A 26,162-nucleotide genomic window follows, 5' to 3' on the forward strand; every position below is an offset into this window, starting at 1 on the left:
ATTATGGCAGATGTAACCTTTCTCCATCCATCAGTGATTATTATTCTGTCATAATATATATGATCATATTTTGCAAATATGCCAATGCAAATACATAAAAAAATTCACGCATCAGCAAAATAAATTTATAAATAAAACATCTTAGGATATTTCTATTAAAACAATAAAATTCTTTGCACCAGTTTTTCTGCATAAGCCACCTCCCAGCTATGGAGTTCTCGAAAATGGTATGTTTATCTTCATCTCTAGATGAGATACAGACGCAGCATTTCTTTTTCTTTTTAAAGCATTGCAAAGTAGGTCATGGAAATCCCAATTGGGCCTGCTGTGCTTGTGTACACAGTTTTCTAAACATTAACTCTTTGTACAAAGCACAGACAGCAGTCATTTTATTCATGGAAAAAAAGCAACAAATAAAATACATTGAAAATGGAAATCAAAACCTGCAACATCTGTCAGATCACATTTCGAAAGAGAACTAAATGCGTTCTGTCTCTAGTTAAATGGCGGTCTGAAAAATATGCGCATATTATGGCGTTTCCATGGATTGGATCTGTGATTATATCAGAAATTCAGGGTGAAATTTTGTTTCAAGTCTCAGATATCGCATAGAAATCACTGGCACACACTACGACTTTGACCATTCTGGGTTTTCGGGAGGTTCTAAGTTTCCTTTCCCCCCTCTGATGAGCTACAGGAGGGCAGGAAGGAGGCAGCTACAGGTGTGAGTTCAATGAGGAGTGAAGTAAAAAATGAAGCTGTGGTCAGAGGAAAGGAAATCCACCAGACGTGGCATGAAGTTCCATTAATCTAGGAGGATGTTTTGCTTTCAGTTAACTATGGGAGGCTGAGGGCATTCTTAAACCTATTCAGAAAAGTGTTGGGTTTTGAAAAGAGCCACACCTGTAATTGGAGACATATTTGGGTTTTGTTCCTCTTGTTTTCTCTTGTTTTGTGTTTTCAAGTGAGTCACTGCACAGAAAGGGTTATCTGGGTGAGTGCTTTCACTGGATTGCGTTTTCAGTATATCACGCGAAGTGGAACCGATACGTTAATCCTCTCGCTCTGAGGGAAGCCAGAAACACACAGAAACATGGAAAGTCACCACAAATAAAGAGCACACAGCCCACCCCAGATATCACTTTCCCTGCTTACCACCAAGCCGCAGGCTCTATTTAATATCCTGAGTTTTGTTTTTTTATTTCCCATTTTTCTGCTTCTTTTTGTGTTTTTCCAACCACCTATGCCTAAAGGCTTTCACCCTTACATTTTGGTAAATAAAGACTTCTGTACACAGCCTTAGAGCATAACGTCTTGTTATAGAACATTGTCTGACTGTACAATACTTTGTATTTACCATGTGTCAGAAAGGGTGGAACTGTTACAACTGGTGATGGAGATTAGCAGAAACACAAGTGGAATCTGGTTAACCCCTATGGGCCAAAGCTTCTTATCTGCCATCAAAATCTGTGTTTCAATGTCTCACGCTCTTCACATGCTTGATTGACCCTGGAGCAAGTTTCTAATCCCAAGAAGCGAAAGGCAGGCCTCCGAGCCAGACAGAGGATAAATCTCAGTGCAAGACGGAGATGTAGAAAAGCAATCCCTAATAAATCAAGGAACCATTAGTGTAGGTGGGAGGTGGTACAGTGGCCTAAATGAGAAGTCTTTCACTTCCTTCATGCAATCAGTGGGGTGGAATTCTCAAGGGAACATGGTGATTAGAATATATATCAGCCTTAATCCCCTTGTAATTCCCCAAGCATTAACTGTGTGGAGGGAGACTTGGAGGCATTCTAATTTCTCTCTTTCCCTGTCACTACTTTGCTCTATTAATGAAGCTCATGAGGAACTTAAGTTGGCATATTTTATTTTTTTTCTTGGGTTTTTTTTCACTGTAGTTTACGTGAGACACTGAACATAAATGTATACACTAGCTATGTTAAAGGTGCTAATAGTTTCAGCAAGGCTAACTAAATAGTTATTTCCTGTAGAAGTCTGCAATCAGCGTACTCCTTTTAGAAAGATTTAAATGTTCACGTAACAAAGCATGAGTGTTTTGGGTTATTCCAATTTAAATGAATCACTGGAAGTAAACTGACATTTGCATTCTTCAGATTTAAAAAATACTTCCTAAAAGATTTTTCTCTCTCTATTTTACTGGCTGTGATGAGATGCACAGGATCTGACTATTGCGATTGTGGTATCTTTGATACCTTAAAAAAAATCCATTAAACTGGTCCCATAATTCGCTGGAGCCCCAGAAAGTCAATGCATGAGTATTTGTTTAATTCCAATCCCAGTAAGAGTCTTGGCAACACCACCCCTGGCATTTTACGTGTTCATACAATACAAAATAATGCCAGACAATATAATAATAATGGAGTCTTACACCAGAAGTGTATCACTTTCCCAGACAGACATGTAGGACGGCATGCTGCAATCAGCTCAATGATTGGAATGTAGGTTGTGGTTCAGTACAGAATGTGTTGAGTGGAGACATGATAAATAATGATCATTCCCTTGTCCTTTTGCCTCTTACACCTCATAGAAAGCAGATGGACTGCAACAGATCAGCAGGCCATGTTATGTCAAATCCTGCTATTAGTAAGGGGACCCCAAGGTCTTGCATACCCTCAGATTCCCTCTTGTCTAGATCCTGATGTTAGGTCAGTTCAAATCATTAATAAAGCTTCCCTGCCAAGGATGCATCTGCAGTTAAAACAAAGAGATCCATCATGGAAGACCTAGATGTCGAAGACTTTCACCTCTCGATGACCAGACTTTCTGGACACGTGTGACATCTCTCTTCTAATTGGGATAACAGAAGCGCATTATATCTTGCTCACTAGTCTAGAGTTTTAAGCTAATTTCTAGCATAGGAAGGAACTCAACCTAGGATAATGTCAAAAAACAAGACGGACCCAAATGAAGAAAAGTATCCTCCTGTCACTCATGTGTTGTGATGATTTGCCTGTATCCCTTTTGTCTGACCTTGCCTGTCCTTTTCTTTCTGTTTTCCGTGAGCTCAGAATGTTTGGTGTGTGTGAGTGTGTTATATGAATGTATATCAATACTACTCCAAGAAATGTGTGATTAAACAGCAGTAAATGTGTTTATGCATTTTTGGCAGAAATAAACTATTTGGGCACTGTGATAAACAGTCTGTATTTACATAAGTGGCTCATAATGTCACATAAAATTGTTAAAAAAAAACCACAAACTTCCTTCTTTGGCAGCTGAAAGGGTGAGGAGAAATGCAGCATTATAATCCCCTCTCTTACTGCTGTTTCTTTGGCACTCAGTATGCACTCTTTATGATTTCATCTGTATACTTGTTTGTGGTCCTTTACTGAAAGTATCTCACCGAACCAATGTCATGATTCTATAATACAAATGTACAGTAACGGAGAATGAGTTGTCAAAAGACTTATTAATATAAGGTAAAGGATGTATTTAAAAAAAGTACAAAGGGTGGATTAAGCAAACAATGGCATTGATTCAAAGGGACACTATAGGCACCCAGACCACTTCAGCTCATTGAAGTGGACTGGGTGCATTGTCCCTTTTGCAGTTAGTGCAGTTATATTTACATTGCAGCACTAAGTCTGCCTCCAGTGGCTCTCTCCCAGACAGCCACTGGAGGCACTTACTGCATCCAAACGGACCTTTGGTCCAGTATCTGACACGGAACGTCCTCATTAAATCAATGCTATCCTATGGGCAGGTCTAATGCGCACGCAGCATTTGCTGCGCATGCACATTAGCGCCCGTTCGTCGCAGGATGTCGGAGGAGGCAGATCCCTGACCCAGCGCCCAGGAACATCACGCAGGGGTAAAGTAAGTAAATAAAGGGTGTTTAACCCTTCATTTACCGACTTGGGGGGTCATAAGGGTGGGGGGAAGCAGAAGGCGCTATAGTGAAAATAAAAAGGAGAGGGAACCGCGCCCTAAGCAATATAATATGTACAAATGGTATACGTACACGGATGTTGTAGTGATGGTCTCTATACAATTGACCTCAAAGTAAAACAAACATAAAGAATAATAGTGCAGTACAATAAGTATAGTAGATATGTGAATGAGTTCTTTAGTGAATGCACACTCACATTTAACAGAGCTAACTCAGAGCTCAGTTGTTATTTCGCATTGACGGAACAATCCCCGTCTTAGGATCTATATAGGCGTCTTATAAGTCTCCAGTAGATGATATGTGGAGAAAATATAGAGAACCCAAATAGTGCTATATATATTGGTAAAAAGATATAAAATACAGTATAAAATGGCTTACTCACATTTGCTAGAGCAAAACTTGCTCTAGTCGGTATGGCATAGGTGGTATAATCCCCACCAAGGAGTATGATGGTAACCAAGAAGTAAAGGAGTTGGAGTCCAGAGTGATAGGAATAATAAAATTATACTATTTAATAAACAACAAAAATAATAAAATGCTGAATATAAAATCACTCTAAAAAAATCTGTGTACGTATACCATTTGTACATATTATATTGCTTAGGGCGCGGTTCCCTCTCCTTTTTTATTCACACTATTCTGTTACAAGGTTGGGAATCCTTGCATTGGCTACTGCTGCCCAATTTGTTTTATTTACATAGATATAGTGAGCGCCTAATCTCCTTGTTTCCAGAAGGCGCTATAGTGCCTGGAATACAGCTTTGTATTCTTGGCAGTTATAGTATCCCTTTAATTATTTTGGATACTTTTTTTTTTTTTAATTATTATAACCTGTTATAATAATCTTTTCAAATGTTTTAAAAATTCCCATAAAATGTAATGGGAAAAGTAGATTGTGATCATTTGAAAAGTAGATTTGATCATCTGAAAAGCTTATCCAAAAGAATTACATAGATGTAAAGGTCGGTTATACTTTGATGGAGTCCTTTGCTGTGATTTGTAGGATTACTGATACAGAGTACTCTTATACTTACCATATCAAAATTCTGCACAATTCAGAAATAATATGGCAAGATCCATCGCCGCTGAAGATACCAAGAAGGATGCTTACCTATTCTTCAGCACATTGAGATTGACAGAAAGCCACCCCAGCTACCAAAAATTACAGCAACACCTTATTCCTTAGAACGTCATATATTAAAATGTATATATTTTTTTCTAAACAACTCTTACAGACATTAGAGGGTACAAAGTCATCACTACTGGAAATCCACTACAATGTGGCAATTCAGACTCCAAATTACAGCATAAACCAGCCCTATGTGAGCCATAGGTGGAACAGATAGTCAGTTCATGTAACTAAATCATCATAGATAAACAAGGAAGATTAAACAAGTGAAGAAATGTGAAAAATACAATGGGGAAACCAGAGAAAAGAGCAACCTTTTGCTAGGGCCTAATTCATTAATATCAAGATTAAAGAGATACATTTATTGTGGGAGGGTAACTCCTATCATCTACTGAGAGCCATTTGAAACCATTATAGCAGAGGGGATATACACGACTCCTGATCCTCTATCATGTCTTCGATCCTTTATACATAGATATTAATTAACCCATTCTCCATAACGTAAATGTATACATTTTGAGACCTTGCAAAAACCCCATAAAAAATAGATATATCAATAACAAATCTGGATATTAAAGACACACTTTTAAATGAATAACCTTTTCCGGGTTATTAAGATCTTTTCAGCAAAATGTTAGTCTAGATGTGAATCTTTAATTATTATTATTATTATTGGCATTTATATAGTGCCATCGTATTCCGCAGTGCTTAACCTGCATAGTGTCTCAGGACACAGGGTGTGCTATGGGTATCTCTGTGCATTATGGTGTTTAATTTATTTGGAGAGAAAATGTGAGAATTTATAGAAGTTTGTTAAATAATGTTTAAAAAAAGAAACTGTCAACTCATTTATGTGTGTAAAATATATATTGTACACCATATGCAGCATTTATGAGGAGTCATAAAGTTGACACATGTGCCGCATCTGGATTGGGCATGCTTGACATGCAAGGCAAGAAAATGGGTTATTCATGATCAATCTGCTCCATCGAAGCATTTTTATCAGCTCTCCCAGATAACACTTTCACCTGGGTTTCTGGTCCATCTAAATCTCAATTGACAATGGTTCGGATTTGTACCTGCGGCAGTTTGTACAGACCCCATATTTATATCTTTGACATACTTTTATATCTGGGCTCAACCTGGAACCAGGGTAACAATATAATATAAAATAATCCTTCAAATAAATGTTTATACCATATGAACTCTGCATAATGCCCTGTAATATAAGTATATTGAAAAGTATAGGCTGCTTTGCACATTACTTATTATCACAAAGTACATTCACTCTAATTTGGTATTAACCGTTGTTGGAACCTAGATGTACAAAATAGTGTAATGTAGGATAAATAAAGGTAAAGTGTGAATTGAGGGCTTCTGGAGACACAACTGAAAAGAATACACGCTTCATTATGTATACAAGTATTGTAGTGCTTATTCAATAAAGGATCACAGGTAGATGATAATACATATATATGCTATGTTAATACATCTGTATTATGAAGAGTGAATAGTGAAAATGTTTAATATAGTAGGGTGTTGTTAAGTGAACACACAGCAGAACTGTTGACAGGAAATCTAGAAATGTGAAAATCTTCTGTGACAATTCTAGGATTAATATACGGTAATTACCGGTAAGTGTATTCACTAAACTGAGAATTGAAAGTGAATTTCAAATCTAAGGGCAGACTAGCCAAACGGGAAAAATTCTCTGCCAGCAATGCCTCCAGTTTAGCTACTTTGGCCTTGAATTTAAAAATTCACTTTGAAATCTCAGTTTAGTAAATAAGCCTGCATGTGCCATTTCTGACCTTCACTTGAAGTCTATGATTGTCATTAGTTCAGTCAAGTTGCACAGAACTATACAACATTCCCCAAAGGTTTAATAGAGAAGCGTTTGTCAGTTTAAGAGTTAATGAGATCTTTTCTAGCAAAGTCACAGCAAAGCTTTGTAAATTATGCTCTTGGAGACGTGCCCCCCTCTCCACTTTTAATGAATAGGTACTTGTACTGCACACTGAACCAATAAATCAGTGCAGGTAATTGATTTGAACACTGATGTTACAGCTTTTAAATAGGGCCATTGTTAAAACTGTAGTTTTCATGAATTCTGGTTTGAGAGCTGAAATGATGGTCAAACACATTACCTGAGCACATTTATCACGGCCATGCTGAGTGACTGCTCATTAGTGTTAAGGTGCTTTGACTATGCTATAATTACTCTGTTTACTATACATATATTTATGTTGCCACCTTAAATTACTTACTTCCCTCCTGCCTATTTTAATTTAAAGGACATTTTCCCATGGCTGTCTTTCCATTCTAGTGAAAGATGGGATATGTAATTTTCTTTACGTCTACAGAGAGGAAGAGAGATTTCTACTAACAAAAGTCTGCTTTTTTATGTTGGGGTATTATAGCCTAAAATATGAAATTAATTTAGGATTACAATAATGGATTAAAATCTTGGTGAATAGTCCTGTGAGTTACAGAATGTTCATACTTGCACATGTAATTGTAATTTAGATAATAAAGTTGAAATAATTTGAATGTATTGTTTTCATTAATGGATCTTATTGTAAATCATTTAAAAATGCTCCTGTACCAGATATATATTCATATACTACAATTTCCACACCTAAAATAGTAATGTATTTTCCACAGGCATGTAACAGGAAAGTTCCCTGATTTCCCAAGTGAAGAAGATGGAGGATCCCGCGCTATTTTTGCTCAGAAGACACCAGAGCAGGTACCATAATCTCATTATAAACTTAAAACCTGTCAAACAGAAAGAGAGGCTTCCCTGTGATACAACAGGCAGTAGGAATTCTTAAACCTTAATGACCAAGGCCTTTTAGGGTTACTATGTGTTAATGACCAGAAAAATGTTTTATTATAATTTCCCTCTGTGACAAACGCCGCTTTCCACAGACGATTGCCACGGTCTCCTGGAGGAGTGTAGAGGCTGGCCGACTATGGGTCAGGTCAGCGACTGTAAAGACCCATATTTTATTCCCCAAGGTTCGGCACTTTCCATTCGTGTGCATAGAACCGAACGCTAGCTCCCTGGTGGCTATTCGCATTGCACCAAAACCATGAATAGACTTCAGGGGAACTTAGCCGCGAATGCCCTGGAACTATTTTCGGCATGAATACATTGCGGTTCCTGGTCGGTCCCCAGCGGCACTTAGCCACGATTCTATGGAACTATTTTCGGCATGAAGACTTCGTGGTTCCCGGTCGGTTCCCAGCGGAACTGTTTTGGGCATAGGACCATGTGTGCGGTCGGTCAAATTATGACTTCCAGGAAATTTCTGAACCCCTGAACCGATCTGGGTGATTTTTGGATATGTTGGTCACCCAGATCAGGGCTATCAGGGGATGTAACTTTTAGGGGGTTTTCTGTATTTTTTAAGGTACCTTTGGGGTGTTTGGGAAATGTGTGTTTTTTTGTACCTGGAGATAATTGAGTTTACTACAGTGCTTCACTGTACACAGGCACAGGTGAGGAATTATCTTTTTTTTGTATGGGAGAGTCCTGGACCTGAGAGCCAATGTAATCGTCTGTATGTGTTTACTGTAGTCTACTCTCAGGTCCAGGGGCGAGTGCCTCTTGCATGGGGACCTGCACATAAGGCCCGCTGTGGCAGCCAATAAACGTATTCCACCTTTTACTCCCAGAACTATGTGTCGTCTGGTAACTGGGAGGGGAAAGGGCTAATCACTGTTCCAGCTTGTTCCAACGTGGAGGATTCAGTGGGGAAAGTCCTTGTAAGGACTAGAGCTCTCAGGACTGAGTGTCGTCCAGTGCCTGGGGGTGTCTAGAGCGAATTCCCCATTCGGCTCCATGAGGGAGCGGATCCAGGACCACAGTCAAGCCACGGAAACTGTGGACAGAAGTTCAGTGGTTTTCCCCTGTCCCAGCTAGGAAGCAGTCGTTGGCGGAGGTACCCAGCTGGGGCACAGGGAGCTCCGTTACACCCTCTTTCTCATTAAAGGGACACTGTATCTGCTTCATCTCATTAAACTAGTTATAGTGTCTGGAGTTCCATTGGTACCATCATGCCATTCCTCATTTACTGTTTCTATGTTTTAATGCTAAACAAGAGTCCCTGGTAATCCATCCTGTTTGTGCTGCTTTGGCTAATGAGGAAGTATTAGCCTGAGCCACACTGAGCAGCTGTAATTGGCTGAGAGTGTCAGCTGACTGATTTTAGAGCTCCAACTGATGGTATGAATGGGTATGACAACAAGGAAGTGTGTTATCTCTGCCTTAGCCACACCTCCTAAGGGGCTGGACTGTGGGTGGCCAGGTGCCCTTATTTAGTGTTAAACTGCTAGAACATGATTTAACACTGAATGGAGGGACAGTGCCAGAGGACTCCAAGCACTATAACCCATTCACAGTGATGACATGGTTATAGTGACTACAGTGAACCTTTAAAGGGATACCATAGTGCTAGGAATACAACGTTGTACTCATAGCACTATAGCTCACACTGCCCCCTCACACTGTAAGGTTTAAAAGATCCTTACTGCACTCACTTGATTCCAGCGATTATCTCCCTAAGTCAGAACTCCGCCTCCGCCTCCTCTGACAACACCCAACGGGGGATGCAGGGGGGGGGGGCAGTGCTCATCCAAGCACAGTATACCCTCCCCATAGGAATGCACCTAAAGATTACCCCAATGTCTGGGTTTTTACATTTATTTTTGTCTGTTATATGTCCTATACGCACTTATTACTGCTTCTAAGTTAATGCCATTCAATATTTGATATGAGGAGACTTTAAGTTTATTAGCAGTAACGGAAATGAAAATGTACATATAAACTTACATATTTTTCAAAATAAGCAACCCAGAATATTTACCTGGAAGCATTTCTAAACTTTTTATTTAACCATTTTATCAACATTCACTGCAGAAAGTTAAAGTATAGCTTGTTTGCATTTTCACAAATTATAACATTGGTGCTGTGAATTTCATATGCCTGAAACTAATTTCTGAGTACAGTGATCAGCCTCCTGTGTAGGATCTGTGTAGATAGTTTTCTGGAAAGTTACAGAGTCCATCTGAGGACAAGTCTATTTCAGTTTAGAAGTTTGATATTTTGATGCTTGGCCTAACTCACATTTTGGGTCAATTTATCAGACCACCATTCAAAAACACCAGTTTGAATTAACCACATAAAAGGTTTTTGTTCTTGAATTCCAATACAAATATTTACGTTTCATATCCCTTCCATGTCTCGAGTGTTTGAATCCTCAGCACATTACCCAATAAAGTTTAGTTTGTCTTATCCTCGTAAATTTAGACCATTTTGTTGGGGTGGATGACCTGGTCCTCACTAATATCCCAGACAAGCATCTACCCAAGCATGCAGGTACTTTCATCTGTTAACATAAAAGGTTAGAAACAGGGTGTGTCTAGTAATAGTAGAAAGCGTACAAAACGTACAGTATATAAATACAAAAAGGAAAGTCCAGGCATGTATTACATTTCGCCTTATTATTTACAATAGTCCGAAGTAGGTCCTAACGAGGAGAAACTTCATATAGGATGGCCAACTGTATGTTTATATTTAACACAAAAGAAAGTGAAAATGAGTGAGTGCATTTCCACTTTATTTTGTATTAAAAACACTCATTTTGAAACTACTACACTATCAGAGGCCTATTGTTTGTTTATTCTCGTTACATATTCCATATGTTGATCTGTTGAGGATAACAGACTGTTACCAGAATATTCATCCCATACGAAGATTCCCCTCATAAAGAACCCACTTCAGACTATTAGAATTAATAAGGCAAAATATAATGCATTCCTGGACTTTCTTTTTTCTATTTATATACTGTCAGTTTTGCTCTGTTTCTAATCTTCTGTGTTTCACCCTTTTACCTGTGGGGCTTGAGGGTATCCCAACCATCAGTGTTTGCTGCCCCACAAGTTAGCGCTGTATCTATTCTCTATATAAGACATTCGTTTGTTAGTCCATCTTTCATCCACGCAGTGCAGCAGGTTATTCAACCAGGGTAGCGTGGTGCAGGTCATCTCAAGTGGTTAACATTTTGCCTCTTGTACCTTGATCATATTTATGAACAAGTTTCACCCTACCAGGTACCATAATAAGTGCCCTCACTTAAATGGGGGGCAACATGAGGGCGCTATGATGAGGTATGTTTAACCCCTTAAGGACACATGCCATGTGTGACATGTCATGATTCCCTTTTATTCCAGAAGTTTAAGGGGTTAAATGGAATTGCAAAACTGAATTGAGCACAAAAATAAATATTCCTAGAATAGTAAATCTCTTTTCCAGTCATTGATTGCACGCATTGCTACTTTTGTCCCGTTGTAATCATGGATGTAAACACGTGATGTTAAAAGTACTCCTATTCCACAGAAAATTTACTTCTTTGTACCGAATCTCAGCTGCCAGCTGTCATTTAACTAACAAACTCAATAATGACAGAAAACAATGCCAGATACATAACATTTTAGTCTCTGCAGCTACTACAGTCCCTTTTGGGCTTTTATTCTTGTTACTGGATCCGCTGTAATATTGAAACAGATCCTATCCCCCTCCCCGTGCATGCTACTGCCCCTCTCCTGCCTACGCTTTGTACTTTTGCTCTTGCTTTTGATCCTTGGACGATAATATGTATCGAATGTTTGCACATGACATGTGATATCTTGAAGCCCTGGAAGGGGGTGACTCCATCAAATGCAGTTCAGTCTTCCCTGTCTTCATGATATGGGTTTCCTCCCAAATCCCAGCATTCGTATTAATAATCACTTTGATATGGAATAATATCTTTATTTTCCATGGGGCAGGTTTTTATAAATGTTAAGAGTCAGGTCTCTTGACCAATAAAAAGGACTATCGTGTTCCAGAAATATCCATGTAAGCCAATATGTTAATATAGCTCTGTCTTCAAGATTGACTGTGACATTAAATCAATGTTCCTATTATTCAATCATGTAAAACTGAGAATTGCTAATGTATTGGTGTATAAACCCAGCAGGTAGACAGTCACATGACAAACTCTCCATTCTCTGTTCATTAGCTGTGGCTGTGGGGACGTAACCTAAGAACTGATTCTGTTCCTCAAAGGAGAAAGATTTTTAAATATGTTGCATCACAACTTATTTTTGGCTTATATTATTGTTACTATTATTAAGATTGGCATTTTATACTGCATATTTAACTTATTCTGCAGCACTTTATATATCCTAAAGGGGGAAATTTAACAACAAATGAGACAAACTATTAAACAATTTTGACAGAAACACTAGGTTTTTGATGACCCTACTTGAACGAACTTACATTAAAGCATTCTCACAAACATGTTTTCCCGCATTATTATGTATTCTCAGTTTAGTTACAAAGTCTTATAAGGCATTATTTCTCGATCTAGCTGTTAAAGACCAAATACATTTATAGGTTCCAAAAAGATATAGGGATATTCATTTGCTAACCATGTATGTGTCCTGATATTTGTGTACAATAAATATAGCAGTTCACAGTAGCACAGTCATACATCACAAAACTTAAAGGAAAATCAATTTGCGTTTAGTCTTGAATAGTGTTGCAGGGTATTTTACTGTACTTTAATATTATGATATGCACTTTAATATCATTACACAATTATTAGTAAGAACTAGTAGATCTAGTAAACAAGATGGCTGCCTTGAGTCAAGATGATTTTTTATGCCTTTTTGGATCACAATATTGGTTATTCACTAAAGTGTGAATTATTGGAAATTCAAAGTGAATTTAAAGAACATGTTAAGTTTTAGGAAACGAGAAATTCTCTTTGAATTTCCAAAAATCCACCATTTAGTGAATAACATTGCTAGTGTCAAGGAGAAACAGTCACGGAAACTTTTTTATCTTGCATTACTGCTAGTTTTAGATTAGGTATTTAGACTGATCAACTTTTTTGTGTGTATTTTTTTTTTCCATCTATGCAGGTTGCTGCAGAAATTGCTGCCAAAGAAGAAGCGAAGCCCAAGAAAAAAAAGGATAAAGGAAAAAAAGACAAAGAAAAGAAGAAAACAAAAAAAGATAAATCTAAAGGGAAGAAAGGAAAAGGAAAGGGAGCAGAAGAGGTGAGTTATGTTTAGGACATAAGTATTTTATGCGCCCCTCCTTGGCCATACCCCTCCCTGACCACTTCCCCTCATCCAATACCACCCACTATATAACACCTCCCATTTTACAGGATGAAGTGTGTGTGTGTGTGTATGTGTACAGTGGTTGCATTGAGGGTTTTTTAATCGGAGCTGCAGTATGTATGTTTATAGGGGCTGTAGTGTTTGTGTATAGGGATTGTTGCCTGATTTCCCAAGTGAAGAAGATGGGGGATCCAGTGCTATTTTTGCTCAGAAGACACCAGGGTATAGGGGTATTGTATGCATGTGTGTAAGAGTTGTAGTATGTGGATTGGGGTATAGTGTGTGTAGAGTGGTTGTAGCGTGGGTGTTTGTAGATGTTGTAGTGTGTGTGTATAGGGATATTGTGTGCATATAGGGAGTATAGTGTATGGTGAGTGCACTATATGTATAGGGGTATAGTGTGTGTATCGGTTATAGTGTGTATGTGTACAGGGGGTGCAATGTTTTTATAGGGGATACAAATCTCCTGATTGGCCTTCCCAAAAGCCGTACGGCACTGCTACAGTCCGTAATGAACGCTGCTGCCAGACTGATTTTCCTCTCTAGTCGTTTCTCACACACCTCACACCTCTGCCAGTCCTTACATTGGCTTCCTGTATGCTATAGGAGTCAATTCAAGGTACTAATTCACACATATAAAGCACTGAACAACTCTAGCCCCTATTATATCTCCTCACAGATCCATAGGTATGTCCCGTCTCGGTCTCTCCGCTCTGCCCATGACCACCTCCTGTCTGTTGTCCGCACCCGTACGGCCAACTCACGCTTGCAGGACTTCTCGCGGGTGGCTCCCTATGGAATAGCCTGCCTACCGCTATCAGACTCTCCCCTAGTCTTGTATCTTTTAAGAACCTTAAAACCCATCTTTTTAGGAAAGCTTATGGCCTCCCAGAGTAACCTCTACCTCACATACCTGTCTCTTGCTCTCTCCTAAAGGGCAGCCCACCTTATTTGACTGCAAATTCCTGTCCTAATGTGTTTTACACCCCACTTCCTATAGAATGTAAGCAGGGTTCTCTTCAACCTATTGTTCCCGTAAGTTTATTTGTAATTGTCCTATTTATAGTTAAATCCCCCTCTCATAATTTTGTAAAGCACCACGGAATCTGTTGGCGCTATATAAATGGCAATAATAAATAAATAAATAAATAATAAATAAATACATTGTATATATAGGGATTTTATGAATGTAATAATTATTAAAAACAAAAGCAGTCATTCATTCCACCTCCCTGTTGTTGGGTATTATACGGTGTTACGACACTCACCGCCTAAATAAGTGAAGCCACCGCTTAGTCGATAATCCCCCTTTTTAGAAATGCAGGCTTTGAACAGCCGATCGCCAAACTCCCGAACGGAATGTAGGGAAGTGCGGTATCTCACGAACATCCAATCAGCCGAACTCCTTTCACGGCTAGAATAAACGAAATACACTTTCCCAGTAGCAATTCCCTCACAAACGAGACCAAGCTCCGTCTTGAGGGTAAAACAGGATTCTGTTTAATGGGGGCTACCTGCCCGGTATTAATGCAGGTCTCCCACCTGGTGGACACTCCCCTAGGGGACCAGATGGAAGACTGGGACATTTATTGGACAGTAGCCAATCGCAGTGGCTTAGGTGTAAGCCATCCCCATACATACATAAATCCCTCCTCTCTATCCTGGAGATAATTGGGAAGAAACCTATCTCCAGGGATAGAAGCAAATCGCCATTTTAAATATAACAATAAAAATACAATAAAATACATAATAATAAAAATACCGAATGTAGGTGCTTCGTGTAACGTATCCCCAGACGTGTAACGTATCCCCAGCCTGGATCTGAGTGCATATTTCTACCGAATAGCGCTCAGATCCAATGTACACAGTTCAATCGCCATGGAGTCAAAGTCTTTCGGTACACGATTGACTCCATGGGATGGCTATCTGGGTTAAGTCCATGCGTACGTTACAAACTCCCGAACGGACTGGTGTTCGTATGCCTCGACGATATAGACGGGCGGTCAGTAATCTTCAGCGGTGTTCGGTAGGAAAGTGTCCGTTTCTAGTTCCATAGAATCCTCGCTGAACACCGCTGGTCCTTCGCGTGTTCCAAAATGGCCGCCGCCTCGTGGTCGGCATACGAACGACGACCACCCATACGGATAGAATATAGAGGTGTCTGCGGTTAACCACAACGTTCTAATTGGGGCCAAGAGGTTAACCAGCAGCACACTCCTCTCCTGGGTGGCCGTCCGTTCGGTAGTTTCAATCGGTACTTAGAGAAACACACGAACAGGGGCATACGGACAGGCAATTAAACGAAATAGAGGCAAACAGACAAACCAGCAATCTTAGTCCCTGCAGATGGATCTGTCACATACGGCATGGTGGATATTATGATCAGGTCACTACACACAAGCTGACTGAGAAACATACACACAGACACACGGTCACTACAAACATGCAGACAAACACAAAGTCACTACACACAAGCTCACTGACACACATGCAGATGAGGTCACTACACACAAGCTCTCTGACACACTTACACACAAACTCACTACACACAAGTTCACTGACACACATACACACAGACACAAGGTCACTATACACAAGCTCAGTTCACTGGCACTCACTTAGTAGCACCTGGCACCAGTGTACAGCGCATGGTTGCTTCCCAGACTCTTCCTGTTGGTTAGAGCTTTCTGATACACTCGATAGTGAGCTCTCCCTAGTGGCTCCTGCGCTCAGTGATGACTCAGAGCTCAGGCTAGGAATCTACCTTGGCTGAGCTCTGACTCACTGACTGAGCGCCGGAGCCGTGAGGGAGAGCTCACTATCAAGTGCATTAACAGGCCACACAGCTCGCACACCCCTACTGCATGGTAATGTACCTTCCAAATGTCTTAGATTTTGTGGGACAGTCCTGTGGTTTCTGTCCCATGGTCCTAGATTTCACGTCAGCCTATATTAAAAAATGACCATCTCAACTTTTTTGCCACCTCTGCCCCCAGCATCACTGTGCCATCTCTCTGCATCCAGCTTGTCTGTGCCATCTATCTGCATCCAGCTTCTCCGTGCCAGCTCTCTGCCCTCAGCATCTCTGTGCAATCATTCTGTGCCCAGCATCTATGTGCCATATCTCTGCCCCCAGCTTTTCTGTGCCATATCTCTGCCCCCATCACTTGCACTGCACCCAAATGGTATGCCCTCCACTTTATTGCCAGCCGCAAAATATTAAAAATGAAATGTTAAATATTTAAAAGAATTAGCTAAATGCACATCCGTTTTCCGTATATCCTTAATTTGCTTCAAATCTGAACCTTTTGCAGGATCCAGGAGTTCACTGAGTTTTACCAGAGTTTTTTTCTTTTGGTTGAGATTTCTTCTTTCTTGTTATGTAGGCCCACATGTATGAATCACATTGCACACACTCTTATGGTTAGCGAGGAGCATATTTTGACATCAAAATGGTGGGTGGGCACATATCCACATCAATTATTGTTGTTATGAAATATGCGCATAGGTGCTTACTTACCGTGTTTGGAATATCCCTTTATTGGGTCTCAGACGTGCAATAACTTTCATTTCACAATATGCAGTGTTGCCTAGGCAGCAAGTCACTCGTTTATGAATATTCACAGTAAACAATTGAAGTTAGTATAGGGGAGGTAAAGCGTTATCAATGCCTGTGAGAGGTATCCTGTACAAAACAAGGAGCTCTGGGAATTTGTAAACATTCAATGCAAACGTCAACATGAACCTACATCAATCAGCAGCAGTACAACCATGCTTTCTAAGAAATAAAAAAAAGAGAAAAAAAAGAATCCATGTATCTAAATTACAAAAAAAAAACTGTTATTGCGCATGATTTAGGATGTTGATAACCCACATTGTATGAAACTATGCATAACTTGATGCCATCTCCAGTTTTTAGATGAAAAAAGAGAGTTGCACTCAATCAAATAAAACACAGAGTGCTTACTGAGTATGGGTCAATATAAAACAAGCTTGATAGAGACCTGGGAACAGGTCGAAACATTGCTGTGTCCATTCAATCTGCCTGAAATTATCACAGTGCGTGCCTGATGTTTTTTTCCTTTTGATATCTCTAGTTTTCAGACCCATTATGCAGCCTTTAGAATAAGTGGATAAAATATAAGCTTCTCTCTTTATTGCACGCCTTAAAGGGATAGCACCGGCATTATAGCAAACTATGCTCTTAGTTTAATTTATTGTACAAGGAGGTCCACTGCCCCAGCACATAATTACCTATAATTACAGTTCAACAAACAGACAAACTGCAGCTATAAACTCACATCTCAGCAGTGACCAAAGTCACAGGAGGAAGCCGTGGTTCCTTTCTCCAAGTCGGGTTACCTTTATGGTGTGCACTATCTTGACACACACGCACTCTCTGCTGAAGTAGTCCTCCGCAGCCTGATAGCGGCTGCAGACAGATTGTTAAAGGGAACTATAAGTAAGCTGATGAAGCTGTGGTGAAGCTGGTAACCAAGGCAGGAATTCCATTCATCTTTGATAGGCATGGTCTATGGCAGCGGTGCCCAAAACTGCATTTTCCATAATGCTTTCTTATTCTAAATGCATGCAAAGCATCATGGGAGTTGTTTTACAACACCTAAGGGGTTTACCTTTTGCGCAGCCCTGGTCTATGGAATGTTATCAGTGCCCACTGAAAACCATAAGAGAGCATCAGGATTGGCTAGGCCACTTCCGGGTTTGGCGGGACCTCACTGTAGTAGCAGCAAACACATTCAAAAGATATCATAATTTTATTATTTTTTGCCTAATTTATTGCGTTATATAATGTAATAAAATGATGGTTATTTACAGCCCGGAGTGTTCCTTTAATCCCTTATGACAGGTCATTTAGCAGACCATCATGTTTTTATAGTATTTATATATCCCCTTGGTCTTGAAAGGGTTAAGCTATTATAAGTCTAATGAGCGATAAATGCCTTTAAAAACCACTTATAGCGCAAACGCAGACTTTGGAGGGCGATGAGAAATAAAGTCAAAAGATCGAGCGGCTGTGCAGGTCAGAGAGGAAAGATGTGGTTACAATTTGATGGTAATCTCTGAAAATATGCATTTAATCAGCATGTAACTGTAGCCCTTACACCATCCACCCTTTACCCCGGCCCCAGAAATAACAGAATAACAGCTCTACACATTCCCCTCGTAGGATAAGGATTAATCAAGAATTATTATTAAGATTTTTTTGCTAGACTTGGTTATGCAGTACCAGAAAAATAAGTAAAATACAAAAGACCAGTGTTTGCGAGTTCGTAGCATGCATGCATTCATAGGTGTGGTTTCATCATCCCGGAGCTTGTCCCGGACACTATCAGAGTTATTCACTAAAGTGTGAATTGTTAGGAATTCAAAGTGAATTTCAAAGAGCAAAGTAGGTGAAGTGAAAGTATATCTAACTTAAATCCTTTTCAGCTATTTTTTGCCTTAAAGGGACACTCCACTTCCAAAATGCAAAAAATGAAATCACTTTTTAGTAGATATTATCCCAAATAACATGTGCATATGTTTAATTATGTTGGTTTTTTTTTATTGGTATTTATAGAAACAGCTTGCAAAAGCTGCAGGGTTAATTTCTATAACTTCTATTGAAATCTGCATATTTTGTAAAATTAATAAAGATGAAAAACTTCACACATAAAGCACTTTGGGCAAGCTAAATTGCTTAAGGGGGTTTAGTGTCTCTTTAAGAGCATAAGTGGGAACTCCTTGATCATAACTTTATTCCTGCAGAAGATTTGGTGCATAATCTTCAAAATATTTAACATCACAGACCTGTACTATCCCTCACAAAACCCAGAATAAGCCTCAATATGTATTCTCCAAATTACAGCAATATCAAGAAAAGTTGTTCTGTTTTGCAAACTAAATCACTAAAAGACATGCTTATGAACTCACTGAAAACAAAGACTGATTACGCAGCTTCAGAAGTAAAAGGCAAGGATGACGGAAAATTTCCATCATGCGTCCTTATGGAGTTAATACAAAACCTTGGACGCACAGCAATATGAAAAGAATTTGAAGAGGAATTTTTTGAAATATTTTAAAAAGATGCTAAAGTTACATCACATTCAAAGTTCTATTTACTAAACTCTAAACTTAAATCCAAACGGCATAATTTAATGCTACATAAGCCTTAAAGGGAAACTATAGTGCTAGGAAAACAAACTTTATTTCCTGGCACTATAACTTCCACTGCATCAAGGTCCCCCCTTATGTAATTTACCTGGGTCCAGCGCCGATGTCCCTCAGTGCTGGCTCAGGTCCGCCTTCTCTCATTCCCCACCAACGTCAGCCAGCGTGGGAGACCTAATGCACATGCGCGGCAATGGACGCACTCGCATTAGGATTTCCCCATATGGAAGCATTATACAATGCTTTCCTACGTGGATTCCGGTGATCCTGGAAGTCCTCATGCATAGCGTGAGGACGTCCAGCGTTGTTAGCCGACCAAACGGCACCTAATGATTCCGAAGTCCCTGTAGTGGCTGTCTGATAGAAAGCCACTAGAGGTGGAGTATACCCACAAAGGTAATTATTGCAGTTTATAAAAAAAAATGCAGTAATAACCTTTGCATTGTTAAAGGTGCTGAGACAATGTGCCCAGGCCACTTCAATGAGCTGCTCTGGGTGCCTATAGTGTCCCTTTAATTTTGCATTTCTGATTTCAGTTCATTACTGTTCAGAGTTTAGTGAATAAGCCTATCAGCCCCATGTAGCACTGCTAATGGGAGCAAAGACAGGAAATACTTTATAGTGCCAGAGGCCTAGTTGAGGAGCCCACAACTATCTGCAGTCCAGAACGGGAACAGTTTAATGCTATTTATAGTTTTTGTGTATGTGTTAATTTATTTGTAGCCTTAAGACAGTTACGTTGGAGTTATACAACCCATGTATATTAATGTAAAAAATAGCTTGTAGCTGTGTTTTAACGATCTTACAATTTACAACTGTTACCTACTTAGAGAATTTATAAATGTTGCAAACATCAGCTGTTCTGCAGATAGAAAATGAAAAAATACCGTATCAAAATAGTAATTTGCACCGTATATATTGCTTCTAGTCCATGTTTTTTTTAGCAGCTTATTGACTGGTTAACCTTAGTTTAATTGGAATGTTCTGAAAGTGTTCATGGCTGCTGGTTTTTTTTGTATCATAATTCCCAAGTGTCCCGCTTTAAAATAGATAGTCCCTCTCTGTGACCCAAATTCATCTATCCCAGTTGTAAGCGCCCGTGTCCCTCATTCCTACTTGCTTAGAACTTTTGTTGTTTATAAAAATATTCTACAGTAAAAACACTCATAGCAGAATTCTGTTAATTGTGAACTGTTACTTCTAGACAGTTCTATGCCATTTTCTTGTTTCTTTACCCCATTAAGCGCTAATGCAGCATTTGCGCTGCAGTGGTATGTGAACATTTGACTTACTTCCATTGCAATTTTGCGTCTAACATTTACTTAGTTATTAGCCTGTGCTAAAATTGAGGAAGTGACAGTTCCTCTTTAAACTAATAATATGTATCTTTAGAATCTAGTTTGTGTGCATTATTATTGGTATTTATATAGCGCCAACTTATTATGTAGCGCTTTACAATATTTTAAAAGGGGGACATTTAACAATAAATGAGACAATTACAAACTGTAACAGGAACAAAGGGTCCAAAGAGCTTATAGTCTAGAGGTATGATTGTTATGAATGATATATTTCACCACAGGCAGTTCATAAAGTTATCTAAAATGTGCTGGAATATCCCTCCCCTACAGCCGCAATCTCTATGGCCCCTGTGGTCAAATTATGTTGGATGGTTTATAATACTTAATGAAACATTAGTGAAAACTGTTAAAAAAAATATATTCCATATTGGATGCTGCAAAATATTGCATTTTTTGTCTTTCATTCCATTTCCCAGGAAGAAGAAGAGGGATGGAAAATGAAACCCAGCAACTTCATCCCTGACATAGCCTCTGCAAACCAGACATATGCAAGTAAGTCATGGTTTTCTGGGTGTTGGTACTTACATTTTGTAATAGAACCAGAATGCAGCATCTGTGCAAAATGTGAGTGTCATTCCTACTCTAGATGCAGCAACAAGTGTTTGTGATGGGGTATTATAAAGGGATATTCTTCTTACAGAGTACTTGATGGAAGCACTAATAAGATGTAAGAAATAAGACAATAATTTAGAGATATATTAGACTAGACTGAGACACTGAAGCAGTAATTTTACTAACAGTCAGTGTTCTTGTATCTTTTACTGTTGTCTTCATGGTTCGATGCATCCTATCTCATCTTACACTCGAACACCATTTGTTACTTCTCCCTAGTGCATTTCTCTTAAAGGGACACTATAGTTACCAAAACAACTTTAGCTTAATGAAGCAGTTTTGGTGTCTAGATCATGCCCCTGCAGTCTCACTGCTCAATTCTCTGCCGTTTTGGAGGTAAATCACTTTTGTTTCTGTGACTGACACAGCCTGCATGAAAAAAATGGTTTTGGTTTCAATCAGATGTTAACTTACTTTAGACTTTTTTATCTTCTGCTCTGTAAATTGAACACACAGAAGACTCCTGCAGGGTCTAGCATGCTATTAACAAAGCAGGAGAAAATACTTTCTAAATTGAACAGAATTAAAGGAAGTTTAAACATTATTTCACTCTATACAAGATGTGTTTAGGAAGGCTGTGTAAGTCACATGCAGGGAGGTGTAACTAGAGCTGCATAAACAAAATGCTTTAACTCCTAAATGGCAGCGAATTGAGCAGTGAGACGGCAGGGTCATGATCTATACACCAAAACTGCTTCATTAAGCTAAAGTTGTTTTGGTGTTTATCATATCCTTCGAAACCACCCTTCCATTTACCTGCCACTTAGAACTTTAGTTTCACCTTTTCCATAACTCTAATATTGGCCCACGTTCCTCTGACCGCTTTTTCCTTAGGTGTGTGGCAGCAACGCGATGAATCATGGAATCTTTACCAGACGCATGATCCTCAACTTATCAAGGAGAGCAAAACAAAGGAAGTGGAGGAAGAAGTCAGGATACAGGTACGTATTAGTGATACTGAAGTGTTTCCTATGACACTCTGCATAAAATTTTTTATATTTCTGCATGTGAACATCACATAATGTAATGCCATTGGATGCCTACCTGCATGTCTCTTATTACATATGAATGAGCCATATTATTCTAAATTTGGTTGTGAGTGTAATGCTTAATTTAGCAAATAATATTTTTAGCAGGTAGGATCTTCATGTATAAGAGTGTAAAAACAAATGTGTTAATAGTTCTATAGCCTCAGCTTCCTCATTAGTTAATTGTGTTTCGTGCATTTTTGATATAATCATGTACTCCTTTAACCCCTTAAGGACACATGACGTGTGTGACATGTCATGATTCCCTTTTATTCCAGAAGTTTGGTCCTTAAGGGGTTAAAAAAGTCTGCTGCTGTCAGTTAGTTCTCAGCATCTTCTTGTAGATCGATGAACTGATGAGACAAGAACTGCAGAACCTCAAACTTGCGGTGGACAAGGAGAAAAGTAAAAAAAAGAAAGGAGGCAAAGGAGGGAAGGTAAGTGAAGTATGGGATAGATCAGGTATCTCAAAAACTTTAAATCGGAATAAGTGCATACTAGACTTGTACATTCGGTTTCCTATAAATTACGATTCGTCCTAATTTTGGGCGTTTGACAAGTCATCCAAATTTCGGAAAATTGCCATTTGATCGAAAACCAAAACAAAGAAGTAATGAGCCATTTTTTTTCGTGGTTCAGAATTCTGTTCATGTCGCCAAAAAAAGACGATTAATGGAAAAGAGGTGATTGATAGTTGGGGGAAAGCCATTGATTGTTGATTTTATTGTGAGGTGTGTGGAATAGAGGGGTAAAAGGAGAAATAGCTAAAATAAATAATCTATTGGCTACTTCTTTTCATTTGACCAGTGAACCAAATGGCATGATAAAAATGTCTACTGCAAAACATGCACATAATATTTATATTTTGCAGTACGCTGATTGGCCAATTTTTGGTTGATCCAAATTGTTTTCCCCAAAACGGTTGCATGGATGAAATGTATCCAAACCAAAAACTGCATCTACCATTCCCGAATCAACTGAAACTATTTTTTTCCCTTAAATTTCCGAGAACCGACATGCACACCTTTACGACTTAACCTTAGTAAAGCTCACATTTCCAACTCCATCTTTTAAACATCAAATTCTAGTCATTTTTCAGCCAAGTTGCCAAAAATAACCAAATTATCGTTACTGTCCGATCAAATGCATATCTACTGTATAACGCATGACGGTGCTGTCCGTCAGTATGTGAAAATTAGATGTTCCCAGTGTGAAACCAATTAACAAGTCAAGGCTGGAATCCCAAAGAAGCACCATGGTTTAGTAATTAATTTCACGCCGGGAGCATGTGCTTCCCGCTTACTTTTCTGCAGCACGTCTAAGCCCTGCCGAACGACTGTTAAAAAAGGCATGCATCACACAAAAATGTGACCATCTGGAAAGCTTAGTTTGCAATGTCTGTCACTTTTCTTTGTTGTTAAATGTATCTGTTGTACAGTACGTAAGGTGCAAATCCTACTGAGTCACAGTAACCCAAGCTTTTACTAGCTGTAGGATTATACTGGATTATTGACAAAACTGATGTAATGTCTGCAATGCTAAATTTAGTTAGTATTCCTTCTAGGGAACAAGAATGTTTTGCAAGATATCTCTATATGTTTCGCTAAATGTGTGCTGCTGCTCACATCTGGAATTGGAAAATGTGTGCTTTCCTTTTAAATAGTTTAATGCTGTCTTTTAGAAAAAAAAGAAAGGCAAAAAAAGTGGGAAGAGGAAGAAGAAAGAAAAAGATCTCACCCCAGACAGGTAAACACAGATGAGATGTTTACAGGCCTGTAAACCTGTTTCTACTTCACATACCTGTCTCTTGCTCTCTCCTAAAGGGCAGCACTCTACTCTCTCCTCCAGCTCTGCTCCACTCCCACCTTATTTGACTGCAATTCCCTGTCCTAATGTGTCTTATACCCCACCTCCTATAGACTGTAAGCTCGTTTGAGCAGGGTCCTCTTCAACCTATCGTTCCTGTAAGTTTTCTTGTAATTGTCCTATTTATAGTTAAATCCCCCCTCTAATAATATTGTAAAGCGCTACGGAATCTGTTGGCGCTATATAAATGGCGATAATAATAATACCTGCCAAGTGTCCCTATTTCGGAGGCACAGTCTGTATATTGGATTAAATCCCTCTGTCCCTCTTTTCTAAAAGGTCCATTTTGTGTGTGCCTGAGTGTATAAAAGAGCTCCACAGCATTAATACTCAGAATAACAAGTCTTAAAAATACAATGATTGTGTTCAGGAATCAGTCTGTGTAAATAAGTTATTGTTCTTGTTGTACATTACATTTACATTGCAAAAGTTGTTATTATTAAGTCACCTAAAATTTCTCAGAACACTGCCGCATACCTGCCAACTTCTTCATCCCTGCAAGTGGAATGCCAGTGGGCTGGTGTAGAACCACCCTTCTACACCTGCTCACTGAAATCTCAAAAAGGGGAAGAACCACCTGGAAAGGTAGCTGGCTGCCTGAAGAATTGGCAGGTCAGCCTGGTGTGAATGAGCATCACGTTGCCTGTCAATCAAGTAGGCCAGCCAACCAAGAGCAGGACATGCAGGCTTCTAGTGCCCTTAGCGTAGCGCGAGCGTATCTAGTAATGCACTCACGTTATTTTGTTAGGGACAGTTCCCTGGTGTCCCTAGAACATTAGAACACTGCACTATTTAGGTGTTTCTTTTTTTTTTCCATGATCCAGACGCCAATATACTATTTCAATAAAAAGATTGATTTAATTTAACTATCAGAGTGGCAGTAAAAAAAAAATCTATTGCTCACCCCTCTGACATTATTTTTTTTTAGTGATGAATTTCCTGGCTTTATTATTATTTTGTGATTTGAGAGCTTTCTGCCAGTACAATCATGACCTAGAACATTAGTGTTTTATTCTCACGCTCCATAAAAACAGTTCGTCACTATAGCAGATGTCCCCATTCATTAGGTCAGACATTTCCTGATGGGGCATGGATTCCTGTGTTTGAGAGACACCCATTATATTAAGCAATTGCTGTGATTAGAAATATGAAATGTCACCACTGCATGCAAAAAGGAAGTCTCGATCGAATCCAATCTTTGCTATTCTAATGATGCATTTGAAATCTCTGTAGCAAAATCCTTTACAACACTTGTTTCAAGTAATGCTATAGTGTCAGGAATACAAACATGTATTTTGACACTATAGTGTTAAACTAACTACTTAGATTCCTGGCTCTACTTAGATCGCCCTGAAAATGTGTTTAAAATTACCTTTTCTCCCACACGGCAATGAGATCCACCTCTATGGCTGAGATCATCATATTTGATTATATTAGCCAAACCAATGCTTTCCCATAGGAAAGCATTAGGCGGCTACTGTGCATGCACAGCAAAACACTGTGCTGTGCCAATCAGCATCTTCTTATAGTGATGCATTGAACCAATGGGGAAAGTATGGGGAAAGTTCAGCTCTCCATGTAGAGAGTGGAGACACTGAACGCAAGTGTTGTACACTATGCAGTACTGACACAGGAAGCACCTCTAGTGACCGTCTGAGTGGCTGCCACTAGAGGTGTTCCTAGGCAGCAATCTAAACACTGTTTTTACTCAGAAAAGGCAGTATTTACAGTGCTCAGCCTGTAGGGACATGCTATAGACATAAGAACCACTACATTAAGCTGTAGTGGTTATGGTGACTATAGTGTCTCTTTAACAAATTAGTATTCAGATTTTTTTTTTTTAAAGTAATTCTTCCCAAGTTTCAGTGGTCCTGAAAGCTTTACACACCAAAAACAGATAATTTTCC

The 26,162-nt window shown here is 39.2% G+C and overlaps 1 protein-coding gene across 3 annotated transcripts in view; it reads left to right on the forward strand.

The window, feature by feature from the left end:
- IQCA1 (IQ motif containing with AAA domain 1) overlaps positions 1-26,162 on the forward strand; it is a 163,820-nt gene that overhangs the window by 94,482 nt on the left and 43,176 nt on the right. For 2 of the 3 annotated variants that reach the window (XM_063430005.1, XM_063430004.1), the window contains exons 8-13: positions 7,707-7,791; positions 13,017-13,154; positions 21,166-21,241; positions 22,196-22,302; positions 22,734-22,826; positions 24,071-24,135. In XM_063430005.1, the coding sequence (XP_063286075.1) occupies positions 7,707-7,791; positions 13,017-13,154; positions 21,166-21,241; positions 22,196-22,302; positions 22,734-22,826; positions 24,071-24,135 (564 nt within the window). The remainder of the gene's footprint in view (positions 1-7,706; positions 7,792-13,016; positions 13,155-21,165; positions 21,242-22,195; positions 22,303-22,733; positions 22,827-24,070; positions 24,136-26,162) is intronic. The other variant, XM_063430006.1, reaches the window with a different exon arrangement.

Source organism: Pelobates fuscus, chromosome 8 (genome assembly GCF_036172605.1).
Source record: "Pelobates fuscus isolate aPelFus1 chromosome 8, aPelFus1.pri, whole genome shotgun sequence".
NCBI classification, from domain to species: Eukaryota; Metazoa; Chordata; class Amphibia; order Anura; family Pelobatidae; genus Pelobates; species Pelobates fuscus.